Source organism: Barbatula barbatula, assembly GCF_947034865.1.
Source record: "Barbatula barbatula genome assembly, chromosome: 22".
NCBI classification, from domain to species: domain Eukaryota; kingdom Metazoa; phylum Chordata; class Actinopteri; order Cypriniformes; family Nemacheilidae; genus Barbatula; species Barbatula barbatula.
Genome location: NC_136785.1, coordinates 19,605,963 through 19,627,797, shown reverse-complemented (window position 1 = coordinate 19,627,797; position 21,835 = coordinate 19,605,963). Strand labels below are relative to the sequence as shown.

General features: G+C 42.2%; 2 protein-coding genes across 3 annotated transcripts; both read left to right on the top strand.

Moving 5' to 3' along the window:
- The first annotated feature begins 29 nt into the window (after nt 1-29).
- On the top strand, nt 30-14,904 carry sec24a (SEC24 homolog A, COPII coat complex component). 2 transcript variants are annotated; one of them, XM_079487343.1, is made up of 22 exons: nt 30-348; nt 2,922-3,374; nt 3,865-3,999; nt 4,450-4,589; nt 5,684-5,865; nt 5,946-6,048; nt 6,314-6,440; nt 9,586-9,695; nt 9,801-9,913; nt 9,994-10,112; nt 10,203-10,258; nt 10,342-10,548; nt 10,779-10,902; nt 11,057-11,215; nt 11,317-11,490; nt 11,580-11,690; nt 11,772-11,947; nt 12,030-12,167; nt 12,335-12,439; nt 12,523-12,615; nt 12,864-12,967; nt 13,832-14,904. In XM_079487343.1, exons 1-22 carry the CDS (start codon nt 294-296, stop codon nt 13,944-13,946), a joined length of 3,099 nt encoding a protein of 1,032 aa, XP_079343469.1. In that variant the 5' UTR covers nt 30-293; the 3' UTR covers nt 13,947-14,904. The 2 variants fall into 2 exon arrangements, with proteins under 2 accessions (XP_079343469.1, XP_079343468.1); XM_079487342.1 differs by having other exon boundaries at nt 4,447-4,589.
- Nucleotides 14,905-16,970: 2,066 nt separating this feature from the next.
- camlg (calcium modulating ligand) lies at nt 16,971-21,717 on the top strand. The gene is made up of 4 exons (XM_079487462.1): nt 16,971-17,304; nt 19,893-20,320; nt 20,407-20,472; nt 20,579-21,717. The coding sequence occupies exons 1-4, from the start codon at nt 17,151-17,153 to the stop codon at nt 20,768-20,770; spliced, it is 840 nt and encodes a 279-aa protein (XP_079343588.1). The 5' UTR covers nt 16,971-17,150; the 3' UTR covers nt 20,771-21,717.
- Nucleotides 21,718-21,835: the final 118 nt, after the last annotated feature.

Genomic DNA, 21,835 nt, shown 5'->3' with positions numbered 1-21,835 from the left:
ATAAGCCCGGCATTAGACGTGTTTCCAGTACGGGCGAAAGCGACTTTCCACAGGAAATGCCACGTGTACCAAGTGCGCATGCGCGATGTCAGATGTAGCGCTTGACTTCCGGTGAGCGGAAGGTGCTGGTTTATCGGGAGTGTAACATTAGATTCCGAGCGGAGGGTATGGACTGAACCACGGGCCAGTGAGAGCGGCCTGTATTACACCCACAGCCCACCACTTGTTTCGTCTGTCAGAGTGGTCGTATGAATATTTAGACCGGTCGGGTGAATCTGCGCGTGCGTTTCAGGATGTCCAGCAGCGGCTTCGCGTCACAGAACGGCGCTGGAGGGACTTACGCCAACGGTAAATCACCTCGATATCACTTCCATTCAACACACGGCGGTCATATCTGAAAGTATTCGTGTAGTAAACGTCACTTCTGCGCGTCTTTTGTGTGTTGACACGACAGTCGGTGAAGTGTTTCGCAACCTGTTTCTTAGGCCGAGTTCTCGAGTTTGAACTCTAGAGCGTCGCGAAGGCGCGATGCGACACTTTCGGGTTGTAATGTAATGTGGCTGTGAATAATCCGGGTCAAGTTAAACTTCACAGCTAACAGTCGGTCAGAGAGAACTCCGGTGGATTGTCGCATTTTCTTTCGTAACCACAGACGAATGTAATAAAACGAGTTAAGCTGTAAACCGACGGATGATACAAAGCAAGTCAAACCATGTCTGGACGGCAACGGGGTTTCAGTATCAGTTTCAACCGATGAGAAAACAAATGTCGAAGACCACACAAATACCTCTAAACTAGTGAAATAAAGTCTTATTTGACAGGTTTCTGCCCACATCGACAGTTTACTTTTTTGGACATCTACTTCTGTTCAAATGACACATATAAACCGATCTGTGTCAGTATACTGGATTCTTTATCAGTGTTTGAACTTTGAATGCTAGATATATAACCTGATTCAGTCGCTGGTGAAATGTGTGGTGAGCCTAATTTGAAATGCAAAAAATCCCATAATCCTTAAACTCAGTTTGCTTAGTTTCAATATTTCTCTCTCTCTTAAACCCAAAGTGATTCTGAACAGAAATGTTCCCCACGCCATCAAATGTGCTCATGTACATGTTAAAGTGATAGTTCCACCCAATGAAATGAAAATCCTGTCGTCATTTCCTCGCCCTCTTGTCAGTTCAAACCTGTATGACTTTCTTTCTTCCGCAGAACACACATGAGATATTTTGAAGGGAAAGTTTGTAACCAAATGCCACTGGAAACAAAACCAATGCAAGTGAACGGGGTCCAGTTCACAACATTCTTCAAAATATCTTCTTTTTCTTTTGTGATCTGTGGAAGAAAGAAAGTCATACAGGTTTGAGATGACAAGAGGGCGAGTCAAACATGGCTGTTAATTTACTGCCCATTTATAAGGTTTTTTATGCTACTAAGGAAGCCGATAAGTCTTTAACATTGGAAGCCTACAATCTAAATATTCATATAAAATTCCCTGAGACTGAAAAAAAGGCTTAAAGTGGACCACTGCTTTATTTGAAAACATTCACTGCAAAAAACAAAGGTAGCCATTAGTTTGCATTTTTCATGTTAGCCTATTTTACACTTGTTAACAAAGGTATATTTTTTATTTAATAACCAAATAATACTGTAAATGTTCTTCTAGAGCAACCCAGAAAAATCTCCTTAATAGCCACATGTCTATCAAGTAGGAAAGCATTCAGACTGCACTCTGATTCAAACAAAATGCTTTGTTCCTATGATTTATTCAAGTCTCTGCATACTGTATCTACATCAACAATGTTGACGGTCATGACAGAAAGATGGTACTGTACTGTTTTTGAAATGTGAGCAGCGTACAGGTGCAGCTGAAGATGTTTAACCAAAGGAAATATTATCGATAACATTAAAAGTGACCATTTATCGGACAATGGCGATAATTTATAGTGCATATTGTCCCTACTAGAGGTCTGCACGGGCTTTAAACGAAAGACCGTACCCGAGATTTTTTAACCCGACCGGCCATACCATTACAGTTACATTCTAAGCCGAACCCAACGTGCGTTTAACAGCAAGCTTTGATGAAATATGCTGCATTTTATGATTGTTTGCGATGATAAGTAAACAGATGTCTACATGTAAGCAAACACGGTTTCATCGAGGCACGGCGAGTGCACTCACAATAAAAGAAATAAGAAACAGCACAGACTTACCAATAACGAAACTGTAGCTGTGGGTGAACAGGTGTTCCTTTTTGAACCCTCTGAAACTCAAACTTCAAAATCTACTGTTGATGGTTTAAGCGGCGTCGTCCTCTGATTTAAAGTTAGCCCAGCTGCACTGAAGATCCTCTCGCTGCGCTGCTGCTGAAGTTACTTTCAGGGATGCTGAGGATACTACGGGCCAGTCTTGACAGTAATGACAAGATCGTGCAGCTTTCCCTGCATCATTTGCAACTGTAATACGTTTTCCATCGCTAATATTTTGCTTTATCCCTCTGATCTTACCATCACCTGCTGTGTTGTGACAACGAGGACAAGAGCGGGAGGCGGTAGCACATGCGCAGAACAGTTTATGCGTAAACAGTTTTGTGTGTGTATTTTCTCTCGTGTTTTTTGTGGTCACAACGCAGCCAACACTCATGCACGCGCCACGGCACGCAAACCTGTTTTTATATAGCCTATATATTTTGTTGTTGTTACAAACTCAGACCTGAGCCCGAGGCTATTTATTAAACATTAACCTGACCCGAAGCCCGCGAGTTGTTCAAACCCCGTCGGGCTCGGGTTGCAGACCTCTAATCCCTACTACGAAGACCCTTCATTCATGTTCCTAAAGAATTTGTTTGTCTTAACTGGTGAGCTTTCTCTATATTAACAACACCATTATTTCAACTTTTTAATGTTTGCTTTCTTCTCTAGGTCCCTCATCGAATCCTGTTGCACTTTATCCCTCAAATCAGGGCTACATGGCACCACCACAGCCAACCTACCTGAACAGCACGCTGGCCAAGGCCCCAACACCACCTGGGCCAAACTCCAATCGCCTCCAGCCTTCACCTGTCGGCATGTCCCAGCACTCCCCCCAGCAGCCTGCATCGCCCAATCACAGACCCGTCCTCACGGCTGCCTCACAGAGCTCACCCACCCCACCCAACAGCTACTACCAGCATCCTCAGCAGCCTCCCAGCTGGCACTACGGGGGAGCGCCGCCACCTGCGGCCAATCACGTGAGCTCTGCTCTGGGCCCACCACCCCAGCAGCCCTCAGCAACGTACAGCAGCGGAGCTAGCACACCTCCAGTCTTCCAGAACAATATGCAGCCCGTTGGACCAGCACCGCCCTATTCCTCTCTGAGCAGCGTTGCTATGCCTGGTACAACTCTTTCCTAATCGCTACATTCATGTTTTGATAGTCTTACGAATGCCATTACAATCACACAGTCATACTGTTTTGCTGAATGTCAGCACAGCTGTCATAACCTGCAGCTGAATTACAGGAGGAAGAGAACACACACACGTGCAGCAATGTTTATTAGGGATGTTATCGATTATAGCATGTGACGATTCAAGTCGGTTGAGATGTCAAAGGAATCGCAATACATGTTTTCTGCAAACGTGGAAATGTTGATATTTCTTAAAAATCCAAGTTAGAAAAGCATTTCGTTAGGTTATTTGACAGAAAATATATTTAGATTTTACAAAAACATGTGCAGCATTTGAGAAATAAAAGGGCACTTGTCCATTTCTAATTTCTCAACTCATTCTTTATAAAAATTGTATCGTGAGCTAAGTGAATCATTACTTGATCCCTAATGTTAATAAATGATGTTACGATGTTGTCTGTTTCTCTTTGATTTGTATAGCACCCCCTGCGCTGAATTTTGTGGCACCTCAGACCCATCCGCCCTATGGCATCCCACCCACAGCTATGAGAGGAACTCCACCTCCACCAGCCACTGGTGTACAACCACCACCACCACATGCCTACCACAATGACGGTAGAAATGCCATAACTTTCTATTTGTCGCTCAGCTTAAAATAAATTCTTCAATCAAAAGACACAAGTCTGTATTGTTTATTTTGGGTTATGGTTGAGGTTTAATGCTTAGTGTTGTTATGGTTTTGCATATAGCTGCTTTATCTTTTTCCTTTAATGTTGCTTCAAAAGCTATTGGGTGCAGTCTAATGAAAATGTCATTTTGAGTGTCAGGTCAACAGAGAAACTAGTCATAAAATCTTGGTCGATAAAAGATGAGATTTGCGCAGAGAAATAAAAACTGGATTTATGTTGGGCTTAGAATATAACTGCAATTGCGATATTTGTGTTTCCCATTTGAACAGTAGTAATACTAATTTCAATATCAGTTAGTTTCTGGTCCAACCTGCATCCAGTAGTTGTTAAACACTCTACTGTGATGCTAACTGATGGTAAACGTGTCGTCCAGCAGGACCATATTCCTCTCAACCAGGACAGATGAACAGACCGATGGGCACGGCCTACCCCTCACTCCAGCCCACTGCTTACCAGAGCATGCCAGGCATGCAGAAGTCACCACATATACAGCCTACAGCACAACTATACCAGCAGGTAAGCTGTCTTGTCCGTGTCATTGTTAGGAATGGGTACCGAAACCCCGGTACTTAATCGGTTCCGGGACAAAATTATGAAAGACCGAAGTATCGATAAGCTCTGACGTTGACAGTTCTGCTGTCGGTACTGGAGAAATTAAGAAAAACATTTCCTATTTATTATTGCTACATATACGTTACCTAGCATATTTTCACTGACAAACCATTTCTAATTTGCGATAATATTAAAGACATTTACCTGCATTATCGTTATTCGCAATCTCGCACGCGAAATGTCCGTCTGTCCCACACAACACAGAGCTCGCGCGCACACAACACGAGAGCGTCCAAGTACATAACATGAAAGCTTGCGCTTAATAAAGTGATGATGGCGGAGAGAATCAAACGGTCTAAAGTCTGGTTACATTTCACTCGAGTGGATGCAGACAATGTTCGTTGCATCAAGTGCAACAAGATTTTTGCTTGTAAGAGCGGAAACACAAGTAATCTGGCAAAACTTCTTTCTAATGTGCATTATGTGTAGACAGAAAAATGCAAAGTTTTCGACTGCCTAGCTAATAGTTCATCATCCACGTCTTCAGGCACGTATGCCTAGCAGTCTTCATAAATAACACGTCTTAAACATTGCATAAGGTTTCTTTAAATTAGTATGTAATAATTTAATAAACACACATAACATTAAAAAATTGCCTACATATAAATCAGCAGTAGCCTCAATAAATCTTAAACTTCAAAAATGCTTTCACAGTACTGCATTTAAAATGGATGAATAATAATAAATTATCCTTAAGAAATTATAAAGCAGAGCTTACCTAAAAATGAATTTGTAGTGATGAAATAAGATATGTTAGGTCAGTAAAGAATGTTTAAAATAGTGAAAACAACTCCAGCTTTAGTTTAGTCTTTCATAAAAAAACACAACAAAAAGTACCAATAAGAGTACCGTTAAAGTACCGGATCGATAAGTGGTATCGATAAAAGTAGTAATACCGTTTAAACCTTTACGATACCCATCCCTAGTCATTGTGTCCCATCCTATAAAACGGTTGTTTGTCTGACCTGATTATTTGTGTTCTTTCCTCTCGCACCCAGCCGTCTGTCGGCATGGCTCAGCTCAGCCCGTCTTTAGCAGCATTAAACCTGCAGTCAGAGACCCCAGAGGCCCTGAGGGTGGTCAACCTTCTTCAGGAGCGAAATCTTCTTCCTCCAGGAATGGTCACAGCACCAACACCCTGCCTGCCTCAGGACCTGCAGAAAATCAACTGCAGTCCAGAGTGCGTTTCGTTCATGTGGCTTTGGTGAAGGACCTCCTGACTGTTTAGTTTGCTCATTTTTTATTCCATCTTCTCCACAGGGTTTTCCGCTGTACTTTGACCAGCATCCCTCAAACACAGGCACTACTGAACAAAGCCAAGCTTCCCCTCGGCCTCCTCCTGCACCCATTTAAAGATCTTTCTGTGAGTTATCTCACCTTTAACACTCTAAAGTACCTGTACCCCTCTCACCAAAACTTACCAGAATGTGACAAGCCGGAGAACATAAGTGGTGGATTTGGGTGCCTGATGTTGCCAGATTCAAACCTTAAATTGGCACTTGAACCCCTATCTTTCTTTTATGACTCAACGGAAACTTTCCCAACGTCTCCGTTTGCATACTGAAATACCTGAAATGTGTAAGTGATGGGTGAAGTAATCATTAAAAGTTCTTAATGTCTCTCCTCAGCAACTTCCTGTGGTGACGTCCAGTAATATAGTGCGCTGTCGCTCTTGTCGGACATATATCAACCCATTCGTGTCCTTCATGGACCAGAGAAAATGGAAATGTAACCTGTGTTACAGAGTTAATGATGGTGAGCCGCAATGCATTTACATTAAGTCATTTAGCTGACGCTTTTATCCAAAGCAACTTAAAAAGTAGGGGAAAACAACAGAAGCAATTTGTGCAACAAAAGAACAACAATGCATGGGTGCAGTAAAACGCATCTCAGTTCGCATCTCACAAAGCTACAAATGTTTTTGGGGGGGATAGGAAAGTAGAAGACTGTACTAATGGGTCAGATGTTGCCTTACAAATCTGCTAAAAACACATCTCTTTAAGACAACTACCAAATCCGCTGATCCTGTGGTAAGAGGGAGGCTTGGAAAACATCCGGAGAAAGTGTGTGAGAGGAATTTATTTTCCCTTTGTGAGACGGCACCAATTCAAATATCTGATCTTGGTCTGCAAAACAACCACTGGTTCGGCCCCCTCTTATCTTAACTCGCTAATTGAGCCATATGTACTCGCCCGATCCCTGCACTCTGTTATCAAACAATGTCTTGTGGTGCAATTAGCGAGATTAGATATTTGAATTGGATGCAAGCACCTATAGAGAGCCAGTGCAACCTAGGGAAGAGAGGATTGACGTGTGCTCTCTATGGCTCGTTGAAGACCACTCTTGCTGCTGCATTCTGGATCATCTGAAGAGGTCTGGTTGTACAAGCTGGTAGTTCAGCCAGTAGAGCAATGCAATAGTTCAGTCTGTACAGAACATAAGCCTGGACAAGAACTTGCGTACCATGCTCAGACAGGAAAGGTTGTCCTAATATTGTAGAGGATGAATCTACAGGACCTGGTGGTCTTGGCAACATGATCTGTAAAGTTCAGCTGATCATGAATTACCACTCCCAGGTTTCTGGCCGTTCTGGAATGAGTAAAGGTTGAATGGAAAGGTCTTGCTGAGCCTTCAGGTTGGCCAGGATCATGAGCAGTTCAGTTTTTGCAAGCTTCAGCTGCAGGTGATGGTCCTTCATCCAGAGTGAAATGTCATTCAGGCATGCTGAGATGCGCACAGAAACCGTCAGATCATTTGGCTGAAATGTCTGTTTGAGCAGTGTGTCATCCGCATAGCAGTGATAGGGAAAGCCATGTATTCAAATGACAGAACCTAGAGACGTTGTGTATATGCAGAAGAACTGAGCCCTGGGTTACCCTGTACTGAGATGCTGGGACTCAAAGACCTCACCTCTACAGGATACTCTGAATGACCTATCCGAGAGGCAAGTCTCGAACCCCCGTAGGGCCTTTCCAGAGACACCCATAGTCTTGAGGGTCGACAGGTGGATGTGGTCGTTTACATTGTCAAAAGTGGTAGATAGATCCAGGATGATGAGTGCAGATGATTAGGGGCCGCCCTTGCCAGTCTCAGGGCTTCGATGACTGAGAGCAGTGCAGTCTCGGTTGAATGACTGCTCTTGAAACCAGACAGGTTGCTGTCCAAGAGGACAGGTGATCCGCTTCCACACGCTCAATGGTTTTTGCAATGAAGGGGAGGAGAGATACTGGTCTGTAGTTTCCTAGCAGTGCAGGATCAAGAGTGGGTTTCAGTAGTGCGGTTATATGGGCCTCCCTAATAGCTGTGAGAATTGTACCAGTGGTGTGAAAAGAGTTGATGATGTGGGTCAGAGCAGGAACAACTGATGGAGCGATGGCCTGGAGGAGATGAGTGGGGATGGGATCTAGCGGGCAGGCAGTTGGGTGATTAGAAGCAATGAACTTGGAAACGAGCAGGCTTTGGGTTTTTGTTCAGGTTCGGGAGGCGGCAGCCCAGTGAACTGATTGCTGACGGTTGTGGTTTTCTCTACAAATAAAGATGCAAAATAATTTGCTGTTAAGTCCGATGAAGGTTGGGGGCAGGCAGGCAAAGAAGAGCAGAGAAACGAGTACGAGGGTCAGGCGAGCTGTTGATTTTAGAGTGGTAGAACTGAGTTTTAGCAGAGGTGACATCAGTGGAGAAAGAAGAGAGGAGAGGAAATCTGCTTTGTAAACAATAGTAAAAGATTTTCAATATGTAGGGCTGGGCCATTTCAGATCTTTAGAATATCTTTCCTAAATATTGTATAGTCTTGATATTTTTGCTTTTGCTGTAGAATTGGATGGTTCAACGATTAATCGCGACTATTTGCATCAGAATAAAGGTTTTGTGCGTACATAATATAAGTCTGTGCACTGTGCATATTTATTTTGTATTTAGAAACTAATTTTACAGAAAATGTGCATGTATATATTTATATACAATTTAAATTATATTTAAACATTTATTTCCTAAATATATACATGTATGTGTATTTGTTTATAAATAGAAAATGAATATCCATAGTACACAGACAAACCTTTATTCTGGATCCGATGGTCACATGGTTTTATGATGCACAGCATGTGATTTTCCTCCTAGGAATTAATTCTTACAAACTCAAAGTACCTATGTTTAACAACCTGAACAACATTTCTGTCAAACCTAATACTACGAGCACGTATTAAATGGAGAAAGTGAAAAATCTCGTCTTAAGTGTTTCTTCCCCATAGAAGTCCATTTTAACGTAACAGCTTAACATACCAAAACAACAACCACGAAACACCAAAATAAATACATTTGTTTATCACTGACATCAAACATAAAAAGTTTGTTCTCAGTTTGTCACTGCCTTAAGCCACGCGAGCACAAGTCTCAGACATGACCCAAATGTTGAGTTGACTTTGAAGTCTTGCGCTTAAACGGACAAATTCATACACAAAGGAGGTCAACTTGACCCTCTTGTCAAGTATCTTAACAATAGTAGTAGGTTTTGTCTTAAGTGAACAGACGAAAAACAAAACAAAACAAACTTTTGCTGTACAAAACGGTTTGAATCGAATTTGAACAATCAAAAACGTCGGCAAACACATGTATTTTGAGTTTGTTTAGTGAATTCTTATGGAGATAATCACTTGTGACGTCATGTGCACACAACCTATTAATGGTTGAACAGCCCTAGTGTAGAATAGTTCAAAAAGCCTCCAAGAGCATATTGATCTCAGTAGTGTCTCATCTGATCATATATTGAGTCACATTATGCAATTATATGCAGGATATTATGGGATTAACAGCATTCAGTGTGATATCTGTAATCATGTTTTCGAACATTTGACGATTTACATGTTGCATGTCATGTTAATGGCACGTTCCTTCCTCTCAGTTCCAGAAGAGTTCATGTATAATCCTGTCAGCAGATCGTATGGAACGCCTCATAAAAGACCAGAGGTTCAGAATGCAACCATTGAGTTCATCGCCCCCTCAGAATACATGGTAACCTATAGCAGTTACATAGTTATTTAGATTTTTCTGATTCAGAAGAAACAACAAAGATTATTCAAAAGCGCGAGTGTAAGTGTACTGCTCCTCTGTCCTCAGCTGAGACCACCACAACCCGCCGCATACCTGTTCCTCCTTGACGTGTCTCACAATGCAGTGGAGACTGGATATCTGGATGTGGTCTGCCAGACACTTCTGGAGAACCTGGATGTGTAAGTGAGCATCGTTACCCACGGTTCATTGCGGCCAATTCAGGAATCAGCATGTGTAACTGGGTGTTTTTCTGATGAAGGCTTCCTGGAGATGCTAGGACAAAAATCGGCTTCATCACGTTTGACAGCACTGTCCATTTCTACAACCTCCAGGAGGGTCTTTCTCAACCTCAGATGCTCATCGTGTCAGACATTGAAGGTAAACATGCAACACAGAGCTGACAAACCTTTCCTTCCCAGCAAAAGTTTAACAAAAAAACCTTTTCGTTCTCAACTTTTTGTCGCTCAGATGTCTTTATACCAACACCAGACAGCCTTTCAGTCAATCTCAAAGAGGGCAAGGAGGTGAGCACATCCACGCCTTCAGCATATCACAATACATCATGGTGGCATTGTGGATTTCTGTAGCAGAAGTGTTTTTGTTGTAGCTGGTCCAGGATCTGTTGAAGAGCTTGCCGCAGATGTTCTCTAAGACGATGGAGACTCAGTCGGCTCTGGGTCCAGCGCTGCAGGCCGCATTTAAACTCCTGTCACCCACCGGTGGACGAATGTCAGTCTTCCAGACTCAACTCCCCACTGTGGGTGCAGGGGCTCTCAAGCCCAGAGAAGAGTCCGGTCAGAAAGCTTCAGCTAAGGTCTCAATATTTCTTTTTCGCTGAAACCTGAATATGTTGCACTTAAATAAAGAGAAGCAGCAGTTACTGATTATGAAACACAATGAACGTGTCAAACAGCTGTGACTAAAGTCTCTTTGACTGAAGAGTGGATTAACTTGTGTGTTTGAGAACAGTGTATGACTGACCGGTGTTCACTGTATTCACTTATTTCTCTTTATTGTATTGAATGTGGTTGTATTCTCTTCCAGGACGTCCTGCATCTGGCTCCTGCTACAGATTTCTATAAGAAGCTTGCTCTGGACTGCTCCGGCCAACACATAGCTGTGGATCTCTTTCTGCTGAGCGCACAATACTGTGATCTTTCATCGCTAGGTCAGTCAGACACACACACAGAGCTATAGATGTGCAAAACTACAGCTCAATGTGTTGAAAAATAAGAAAGATAACTCATCTTTCTCATTCAAATCGCCCGTTGATTTGGGACATTTTGAAAAATGTTTATCTTTTCGAATTTTTTTTTTTTAAGGTTGTATGTCTAGATACTCAGCTGGCAGCGTCCATTACTACCCCTCTTATCACAAGCTTCACAACCCCTCTCAAACTGAATGCTTCCAGAAAGATCTCAAGAGGTATTTGACGCGGAAAATCGGCTTTGAGGCTGTTATGAGGATACGCTGCACCAAAGGTCTCTCCTCTACATATTCCACCAGAAACTGTGTTTAACACTTGTTTTTTTTCTTGTCGTTGTATGTCTCATGGTGTCTGTTGTGTAATCTTCTGTTTCAGGCCTGTCTATACATACTTTCCACGGCAACTTCTTTGTCCGTTCCACGGATCTGTTGTCTTTGCCCAACGTGAATCCTGACGCTGGTTTCGCCGTGCAGATGTCCATTGACGAGAACCTGCTCGACATGCAGGCGGTTTCCTTCCAGGCCGCTCTGCTCTACACGTCCAGCAAAGGTCCAGAGCAGCTCTGACTCTTAAAACATTATAAACATGATAAAGATTCATTCGTTCTGACATGTTTACATGCTGCTGTGCTCTTTCAGGAGAGAGGAGGATTCGAGTGCACACGCTGTGTTTGCCTGTTGTTAACTCCCTGTCGGACATCTTTGCTGGGGCTGATGTTCAGGCCATCACGTGTCTTCTGGCTAGCATGGGTACGACTCATTGTGTAAATATATTCTCTTAAATTTGTCTCATGCCCTCATAATTGGTGTTTGGTTTCTTGTCGTGTATAGCCGTGGATCGGTCGGTGTCGGCCAGCCTCAGTGATGCTCGGGACGCTCTGACAAACGCAGCCATTGACTCGTTGACGTCTTACCGCACGTCGGTGCTGACCATCCAGCAGCCCGGTCTGCTGATCCCCGTCTGTCTGCGTCTCTTCCCTCTCTACATCCTCGCCCTGCTCAAACACGTGCGTCTGCCTGAAGTGTGCATTTCATTGCGCCACATGTGTGCATCGGTTAGAGTATTCACAATCTTCCTCCCCGTTTCAGAAAGCCTTTCGAACGGGCACGAGCGCCCGATTGGACGAGCGTGTGTTTGCCATGTGTCAGCTGAAGTACCAGCCGCTGGCGTATCTCATGCTCATGATTCATCCAGCGCTATACCGGGTGGATGATTTAACCGATGAGGTTGGACTTTTAACAGACTGCTTTATTTGTCAACTGCTTGTTGTTGACAGCCGTAGCCACTGCATACATTACTCTAAAAGACTGAACAATTACATTTCAGCATACATGTTTTTTTTTGTGTGTATGTTGGTAAGAAAGCATCTGCAATTTTCTCCTGTCGTCCACAGGGGGCTCTGAATATCGATGAGCGCACCATCCCTCAGCCCAGAACGCTTCAGCTGTCCGTGGAGAAACTGAGCAGAGATGCAGCGTTTCTCATGGATAACGGCACCGTGAGTATATTGTACAGTAATGACAGAAATGAGACTCGGCTCTAGATGGAAATCTCGGAGTCTCTGAATCTCCTCTCTTTCAGGTGATATATCTGTGGATTGGAAGAAACTGCAGCCCAGCTTTCATCACGCAAGTTCTGGGAGTCCAGAGTTATGCTGCTATTCCTCAGAACATGGTAAAATGCACTGTTATAATAACAATACAAAAAGTCTGCCTGGAATTTACAAAATGTTTTGCTGGTTCTTATTCATTCATCTCGTTTACGCGTAGTGTATTCGGTTATAGCGAAGTCTAATTGTTAAGTTTTTACAATACCGCAATTATTTCCTTACAATTCTCATATGTTGTATGTTATATGTCTTAACCTTATGTAAAGCTCAGCATTAGGATATTAATAGGTTAGTGTTTGTGTTGTGACAACAGACCCAACTTCCAGAGCTGGACACGGCAGAATCATCCAGAACCAGAGCTTTCATCGACTGGCTGAGGGAACGACGGCCGTTCTACCCCACACTACATATCATCAGGTCAGACACCTTAAAAATCAATCTAATCGAAATACTACCCCTTCTGTCTGTTTAATGGTCAAGTCATTCTGGTACCTGATTTTACTTGATACATTCGTCCGTTGTGATTTCCAAAACCAAAAACATTATATACATTTACTTTCAGCTGTTTTTCTGATAAATCTGTTAAAAGAAAAAGAAACGGTCTGTTCAAATAAATGTATGAAGAAATGTATTATAAATATATAGTCTTTATTATGCCCCCAAAACAATACTGCTCTGGAGAAGCTACGTGAAAATATATGTGGAGTTATGTGTGAGGGATGAGATGGTGAAAATGATCATTGTCATTCTGCAAGAACACATCAAATATATCTTTATAGGTGCAGTGGTTTTAAGCTAGATGTTTTGTTATACAACTTTTATATTTTGATAGGTTGGTAGGTTTACATCTTGTTGTTGCCTGAATACTCCGAGGCTAGCAATATAAACTTCATCATATCATTTTGTAGTTGGTGTATAAGTATGTGTGTGTTGGTCAGACTGGTTTATACACAGTTTATTTTGACACAAAAATACAAAACAGATGTAACTCAAACGGTGTACAGATGTCTATTGAATGTGACAGGAAGTAATGGTGGTTGTAGGGGTGCTGAAGATACTATCACACTTTTGTTTTCTGAAGGTGCAGGATAACTGGTTAAATTCAAATAACTATGATCAGGCATTTATTTACTGTAATAGTGGGGTGTATGCATTGGGGGCGATGATGTACCTCCGCTAACATCTAAGCCACATCCGCTCTTATTGCACTGAGGTTATTTTGTATCAGTTTCTGATATAAAAATGATCATTGACAATGACAAAATGCTTTCTTGATTGCAGAGATGAGAGTCAACTGAAGGCTGATTTCATGCAGAACATGATTGAGGATCGCACTGAATCTGCGCTCTCTTACTACGAGTTCCTGCTGCATCTACAACAGCAAGTGTCCAAGTGAGCTGTTTTGAAGCAGAACCCCAGCAGTATTGAGCAGAAATGATTTTCACAGCCTCCTGAACACAATCCCATGTCAAACACTGCCCACTCTGTGTTTCTGTCCCTGAGAGAGGAGATGTAATGACCGCAGCGGTTAACAGCTTTCTGAGAATCAGATACTCGCGTATTAATGTGAATTTGAGAGCACTGCTTGACGACAGCAGTCACACTTCCTGACAATAAAATATCATTTGTATCACACTAAAGGTGTTGCTTGCTCTCCAGGACTCGAGCGGACACACAAACCGCTCATGAAAGTTGACCTTGATACGCTCATGATGTTTTGAAAGATGAGTTTTTATTGAAGTCATTCTCATGGATGTCTTGGATGAATCTGTTTGCTTGTGTTTAGTCGTTTGTAATTTATTGCCTTTTACTAAAAAAACTAAATTGTAGGGAAAGCAAGTTCTTCATCTAAAAATCAGTGCAATTCTGAATTCATTCACACACAGTTGTGTTCAAACTTAAAGTTTGACTCTTTTCTTTTAATTATTGTTTTAATTTAAATTCAATATTTGCCTTAAATGAAGTTAATTTTGTTGGAAAAACTTTGTTAAAAGAAAACCTTTGTAATTATGTAATATTTTAATAGGACATGGGGAAATCAAGACGCTCAACATTGTGACCTTTAAACATGATATATAAACCTTTATTGATAAACTTACGTTATACTGAACAGATTGTTGATTTTAGAACAAGCATTATTTAGATCATGTTATATATAAAAATAAACTGGTTGGTTCTTTAAACAAATTGTTTAGTTTTTGTTTTATTCATGAAATATATTTTTCAATGTTTAATCTGCTGATCAGCTACAGATCCCATCTGTGTTAAACTTTGACAGATTTGCTGCCGTTGAAAATAGATTATTCCATCTAGGAGCTCCTGTAATCACAAATAAATATTTACACATTCTCTACAATGAATGGGTATTTATATCAAGGGTCTTATGACTGGAGTACTGTTGAAGACCGTAGGAAAAAATATTCTTGTGAAAGCATTTGTGCAAACACAATTTATTTCTGGGATAAACTAATCATTGAATCGAATTAGTATGTATGTAGTTATATACTAAATATTCTGCAAGATCCTTTTAGCACACGTAACTGTTGAGAATGTTTTTTGTACATATTAAAACAGCATTAAATAGAAAGTCCTTATTTTCTCTCCTGAAAATAAATCAATTCTAAGAATATTTTTGTGAATCGTCACAATGTGTTAAATCAGGACTGAGAAGCATATTTGTTGTGAATATTCGCTCAGGACATTTTTTTCTTCGTGAATTTACCCTAAAGAGCGACGTGTCCCGTACACGCACTACCGCTACAGACAACACTAAATAGTAAGCTCTGTGGGAAAAACAACAGATACAACTTTAAGCATTTTTTTACTAGATATCCAAAATATCCTCGAGTATATGGAATGCTCGTCCAGCGTTCCACGACCCGGACGAAAACCACACTGTTCCTCCTGAATCCGAGGTTCTACTATCGGCTGTATTCTCCTTTCCAGTACTCTGGCATAGACTTTCCCGGGAGGCTGAGAAGTGTGATCCCCCTGTAGTTGGAACACTACAGGCTTCGGGAGTATGGGGTCCGGGGTCCTTTGCTAAGGGCTGGCAGGTCCCTGTACGACCGAAGCAGGAGCTTGGTTTGCATTGCCGGCAGTAAGTCGGACTTGTTCCCAGTGCATGCCGGATTTCAGCAGGGCTGCCCTTTGTCGCCGGTTCTGTTTGTAAATTTATGGACAGAATTTCTAGGCGCAGCCAGGGGCCGGAGGGTATCAGGTTTGGGGACCACACGATATCGTCTCTGCTCTTTGCGGATGATGTTGTCGTGTTGGCCACTTCAAACCAGGACCTTCAGCATGCACTGGGACGGTTTACAGCCGAGTGTGAAGCGGCTGGAATGAAAATCTGTACCTCCAAATCCGAGGCCAAGGTCCTCAGTCGGAAAAGGGTGGCTTGCCCACTTCAGGTTGGTGGAGAGTTCCTGCCTCAAGTGGAGGAGTTTAAGTGTCTTGGGGTCTTGTTCACGAGTGAGGGAAGGATTGAACAAGAGATTGACAGACGGATCGGTGCAGCTTCTGCAGTAATGCGGTCGATGTACCAGTCTATCGTGGTGAAGCTCTAGATTTACCGGTCAATCTACGTTCCTACTCTCACCTATTGTCATGAGCTTTGAGTCATGACCGAAAGGACAAGATCCCGGATACAGGCGGCCGAAATGAGCTTCCTCCGCAGGGTGGCTGGGCGATCCCTTAGAGATAGGGATCTCACCCGGGAGGAGCTCGGAGTAGAGCCGCTGCTGCTCCACATCGAGAGGGGTCAGCTGAGGTGGCTTGGGCATCTGTTCCGGATGCCTACTGGACGCCTTCCCCGGGAGGTGTTCTGGGCCCGTCCGACCGGGAGGAGACCCCGGGGAAGATCTAGGGACTATGTCTCCCGGCTGGCCTGGGAACGCCTCGGTATCCCCCCAGAAGAGCTGGAGGAAGTGTCTAGGGTGAGGGATGTTTGGGCATCTCTGCTTAGACTGCTGCCCCCGCGACCCGGATAAGCGGAAGAAGATGGATGGATGGAATATATGGAATGCTATGAGAACATAAGCCGACGCCACTGATCTTGACTGTATTGTATGTGTTAATCGCATAGACTGGAGAAAACACATGAATCTGAATTTGTTTGGTTGTCTATGCCGTGGAGGTGAACTTTCATTTTTATTGAATTCAATTTTACAAACAAAAGAGGTATTGAACAAACAATATTAACTTACAATTTTCAAAAGGCAGACATATCTGTAAAGTACGATAAGTAACAGTGAAGAATCCTCAAATCAAATATAAAGAAAGACAACAACAAAAATACAAAAAAAGAAGAAATTATGTAAAAGTAAGATCTTGCAAGGGGTAAAGGAGCTAAAGCTCATTGAATAAATTGGCTACTGTAGAAGCTTTTTCATTTAAAAGGGTGCATAGTGAAGCAGCAAGAGCTTTAAGTTTCTATACCGTGGATGTGAACTTTTATTTTGAAACGTATTTCGTCATACTTTGGAGACCTACCCGTGTTTGTTCTGACGTCATCATGTTGCGCGTGAGGTACCGCCCCATCAATAACGGACGAGTCGACTGATCCTTACTAATATCTGATCCATCAGTACAGTCGCGAGATATGGAGTTGAACGAGGAGATAGAGAGCAGCGAACAGCAGGAGAAACGCGCTCGCAGCGCCGCCCAGAGACGCGCGGAGATCCGCAGGAGGAAACTGATGCTGAATTCAGAGGATCGCATGAAGAAGATCGTGGGCTTCAGCGACACTGACGCGTGTGCGTTCCTCCGAATACTCATTCTGGTTGTTATTATACTGAATATGGATCGAGTATTTGCTTCAAATGACAGCGGCTCGATGCGAGAATATGTGCGTCGACATGAGGTGCTGCGTAGACCGATCTGCGTATGACATCCAGCTAGCGTGAGGGCGATAGGAAAGCTCAGCCCTAGAGTCATACGCCGATCGGTCTGCGCAACGTCTGCGTTCAAGCGCATCATCGGTGCCATTCATAGAAGACAGTCGACTTGTTGGCATAAAGAAGGTGTTCTTAATGGTTTATGCGACAAATGGTTGTTTACAATCTAGAACAAGTTAAAGCTTTCTGTTTGTTTAGATTTGAATAACAATTTCTTCAACAAGGCCCCAGACAATCCCACTTGTTTTATTTGATAGTTGTCACATTAGTAAGTTGCCGAGGGCTTTTATTTTGCAGTTAAGGCTTTTGTCATCCTGAAACGGAAAGTGCGATTGACCTCATTTCCTTATCTTGACCTTATCCGAGTGAAACTGCTTCTGAAATTACAAAATAATGAAGGGCCGGGCTATATTGTTCCCTTTCCTTTTTGATTGGTTTGTCGTGGAGGACAGGACTAAAAATTCCTGGCCATTGGCCGTTCAGTATAGACCTACCTCTTTTTTGTTGCTGACGTGTGTGGTGTTGTTGAGAGGGCTGGAGAAGCATAATGTTTTCAATTAAAGATTACAAGCGCAAAGGAATAAAAACGGATAAATCCTTTATAATAATCACTGCAACAATGTGTAAAACACTTAAAATTTTCCTGTTTGATTGCATGGTGACTTTAAGACAAAAATGTGAAGTGGCGTAAAGTTCCACTCAGTTGATGGAAAATTGAACAAAATTGAAAGGATGACACAAAATATTGAAAATTTTGTTCATATTTGTAATAAAATTGACAACAGTCAATGTTCAACTGAACTTTTTGTAAATTAATGTAAACTTAATAGGTATGTCGCAAAAAAAGAAAGCCAACCCTTAACTTAAAGTCCCCCTGTGGTCGAAAATTTTATCACTTAAAATTAATCTTTGACCATCAAAATTACATATTTGAAAGTTTTTTCTTGTGAAAATATATTTTTCTGCCTTAAAATAGCTTGAATGTAACTAGTCTGCACCTCAGCTTCATTAAGAAACATTAATATGCAAATTAGACCCACCTCCACTCAGCCGCACTCGGTGTTATGAGCTGGGTTATGACAAAGGCTGTTTTTCTGCGATCTTGTGTTCTCGCGCTACTGCACCATCAACCGTCAATGTCTGATTCATACGCAAGTGCACAAGAACAGAGAACGCATGAAAGTACCCCTGATGTGTTCCTGATATCAAGGATGCCTGGAATGCAGTCTTGCGCGCGTACAGAGCCTGTTTGTAATCCCAGAAATGACTGCGGCGCATCCATCCAAATTCGTTCTTCCGATGCTGCCTGGCAAGACTGATCTCCACGAGAATAAAAGTCCATTCTTTAAGCAACCCATATGCTAACGGAAGCTGGGTTATCTTCTAGCGAGCTAAAATGCTATGTAAAGTAAAAGCGTTGAAATTACATTAAGTTTACGAAAATCTATTTACAAGGGGGCAGAATTTGTCATGACATCGGCAGTTCACATGCTGCTAAAACTGAAAGTGAAACCAAGAGCTGACAAAGCTGTGCAATCTATGAGTGTGTTTCCACCATCGCACGGAACCGCTCTAAGCACGGTCTGAAACGGTTACAGTTATGTTTCCACTTGAGCCTTTTTCGACACCGCACGATTACAAACTGTTCTCGGCTCGGAATTTTCGACACGGTTGTCCAACCGTGCTGAACCATGCTAAAGAATGCACGCAGAGGCGTTATAGCTCAGTCTCTTGTGTTACAAAGGCAGCGCGTGACATGTTTGTGTTTACATTCTAAAAATTTCCTTTATCAGCCCTGCGGTGAAAAATGAAACCATTTACGTAACAGCTGGCATGGGGCGGCACGGAGTTGAACGATTAAGCAACAAGAACGATTCGGCACTATGGTGGAAAAGCGCTCAATGTATCATCTTTGCATATATATGCTTCAAACTGCTGATCCACAAGGGTCAAATAAATTGGTGTGATTGGTTACAGGTTTATGACATCATTAACCAGAGGCTTTTTCAAACCGCATTTTTTGGTAAACTGCAGTTTTATGGGGAAATACTCTGCAATGGTTTAAAAGGATACATTTGCACACGGTTTGTGTTAAAACATTAGAAACACCACATAAACATAAAGACAACATTAAAAACTAGATTTGCACCGCTGAGGGTCTTTAAAGCAGTAAAAGCACAACACTGGAAAAAAACATAATTTGGCAGCACAACAAACAGATGTCAGATTGTAAAAAAAAGTTTCTCCATAGCGCTACAATACATATATTTTTGTATCGCAGCAGCCTTAAAAAAAGTCCTATGAAAATAAATGTATGGGCAACTATAGTCTAATTGTGAACTTTATTTTATTACCTTTTATTCACCTGACTGACATTCATGGACATCACACACATGTTTGTATTGCAAGAGTCATGCGCATCTTTCTCTGCTTTTGTGTCTAAGCAGCTACTGGCGGTGTCGTGGAGCCACGTTTATATCTGGATCTGGACAGGAACGAGCCCTGGTCTTCAACCGCCTCCCAAAAAAGACTCTTGCCACACGTGTCCGAGGTCGCTGTGAGCAACACTGATCCGTCCGAGAGAGTCGACAGCGACGATGCTGCAGGTGAGGAGGAAGCGTCTCGTGGAGTGCGACAGAGACCTCGCGGGGAGCTGTCGGGGGAAGAACACTCTCCCTCTCCTCGCAGGGGTTTGCAGAAGTACCTGTGTCGCTTTGATGATGCAATGAAGCTAAGAGGACAGTTGGCCAATGAGAAAGCGGCCCAGGAGGAAAGTAGTGCAGATGTAGAGGAGTTGGACTCCTTCCGTTTCTTCAGACTGGCCGGCAGCGTTGGTCTTGCTGTCTTCGTGCGCATCTTTGTTTGCCAGTATTTGGTGAGTGTTGTAGAGGCACAGGCGAGACCCGAAGGTTTTAGTTTTAGCGAACGCTAATCTGACTACTGTGTCTTTTGTTTTTCCAGTCCATATTTGCACCATTCCTCACACTTGAGCTGGGCTACATGGGATTGCATAAATATTTTCCGAAGGTTTGTTACTTCTGTTGTATTAACTTGGTTGTTAATGATGCTTTGTTCTCTTGTTTTAAGGGATACCGTCCCTTCTCCGATGAATGTGTCTTGTTTGCTTCCTCAGGTGGAGAAAAAGACCAAGACGACAATGTTGACGGCTGCTCTCCTGCTGTCTGGGATTCCTGCTGAAGTGATCAATCGGTCAATGGACACCTACAGGAAAATGAGTGACGTCTTCTCAGACCTCTGTGTTTATTTCTTCACCTTCATCATGTGTCATGAGGTGCTTCTGCTGTTTGGCTCTGAAACTGTGTGATGGAACAAACCGTAGAGTCTTGTATCTGTCAAAGGCTTGTTTAACACTAAACATATGAAATCCTGCTTCAAAAGAATGCTGTGAATGGTGATCTACTTCTGCATATGTCCATAAAGCCTGAGAACAAGATAAGTTCTCAAGGAATTTTCTAGATTTTACTGACATCATAGTGTTCAGTACGGGGTTTGACCACAGAAACTAGTGAAGTTTGTGAACAGCGGGTTGCGTTCTGTACTCGACTTGTTCGTCAACAAAGTATAAAGGAAATGATATTTTGCGGCAAGAAATAAACCTTTTTTCCACACACGTAAACATTCTCGTTGCATTTTTGTAAGTAGAGGTTTCATTGCTCGGGTGCATTTTTGAATGTTAGCCTATTTACAAAATGTTGATTATTTTTCGTGTATTTCCATTTTTGTTTCGTTTTGCTCTTGTCAGATTGAATGAGATTCCATGTTTTGCCCTCAGCCCAACAAAACCAGCTCTACACTAATCGGTTAAGATTTGCGATCTTAAGGTGAATCAACGGAAATATAAATGCTTTTAATTGATTGCTATTGTTTAGACTTTCATACGTACACACTATAACATTGATATCAGTCACGTGGACACATGTTTTTTTTCTGGCTGGTCATGTGTTAATAAAAACATGAATTGTTCTTGTATGCATGTGTGTACAATACAATGATTGAGGTTCCAGAGCTCAACACATGATGTTCAAGCCTTTCTGCATTCTTTAAACCTTTGGACCTGTTTGCAAATTCATATTGAAATCACCATTAGCTCATTGTTTCACAAATGATTAGCATAATTAATGTTTACATCATCCCGTCCAATGACGTGCTACTTTATGAAACCCTGCTTCTTGTGATTGTAATAATACCTTTTGTTATTGGAGGGATACCGCTGCTAAATCCACGAAAATAAAAGTGTCATTCTGAATTGTGCTGATCTGTGTGATTTTTTTTGACATATGAACGGTAACAGTAGGTGTAAAACTTCACAATTTTCTTTCGGGCTGCAGGAAACGTTTCCACAAAAATATCATCAGTAAACGTTTTAATG

Excerpts from the sequence above, each read along its gene's own strand:
- camlg (XM_079487462.1), top strand. The coding sequence starts at position 17,151 with ATGGAGTTGAACGAGGAGATAGAGAGCAGCGAACAGCAGGAGAAACGC. Across the intron at positions 20,321-20,406 it reads TCTTTGTTTGCCAGTATTTG|TCCATATTTGCACCATTCCT; the intron begins GTGAGTGTTGTA and ends TTGTTTTTCCAG. Across the intron at positions 20,473-20,578 it reads TGCATAAATATTTTCCGAAG|GTGGAGAAAAAGACCAAGAC; the intron begins GTTTGTTACTTC and ends TTGCTTCCTCAG.
- sec24a (XM_079487342.1), top strand. The coding sequence starts at position 294 with ATGTCCAGCAGCGGCTTCGCGTCACAGAACGGCGCTGGAGGGACTTAC. Across the intron at positions 12,440-12,522 it reads TTCTCATGGATAACGGCACC|GTGATATATCTGTGGATTGG; the intron begins GTGAGTATATTG and ends CCTCTCTTTCAG. Across the intron at positions 12,968-13,831 it reads CCCACACTACATATCATCAG|AGATGAGAGTCAACTGAAGG; the intron begins GTCAGACACCTT and ends TCTTGATTGCAG.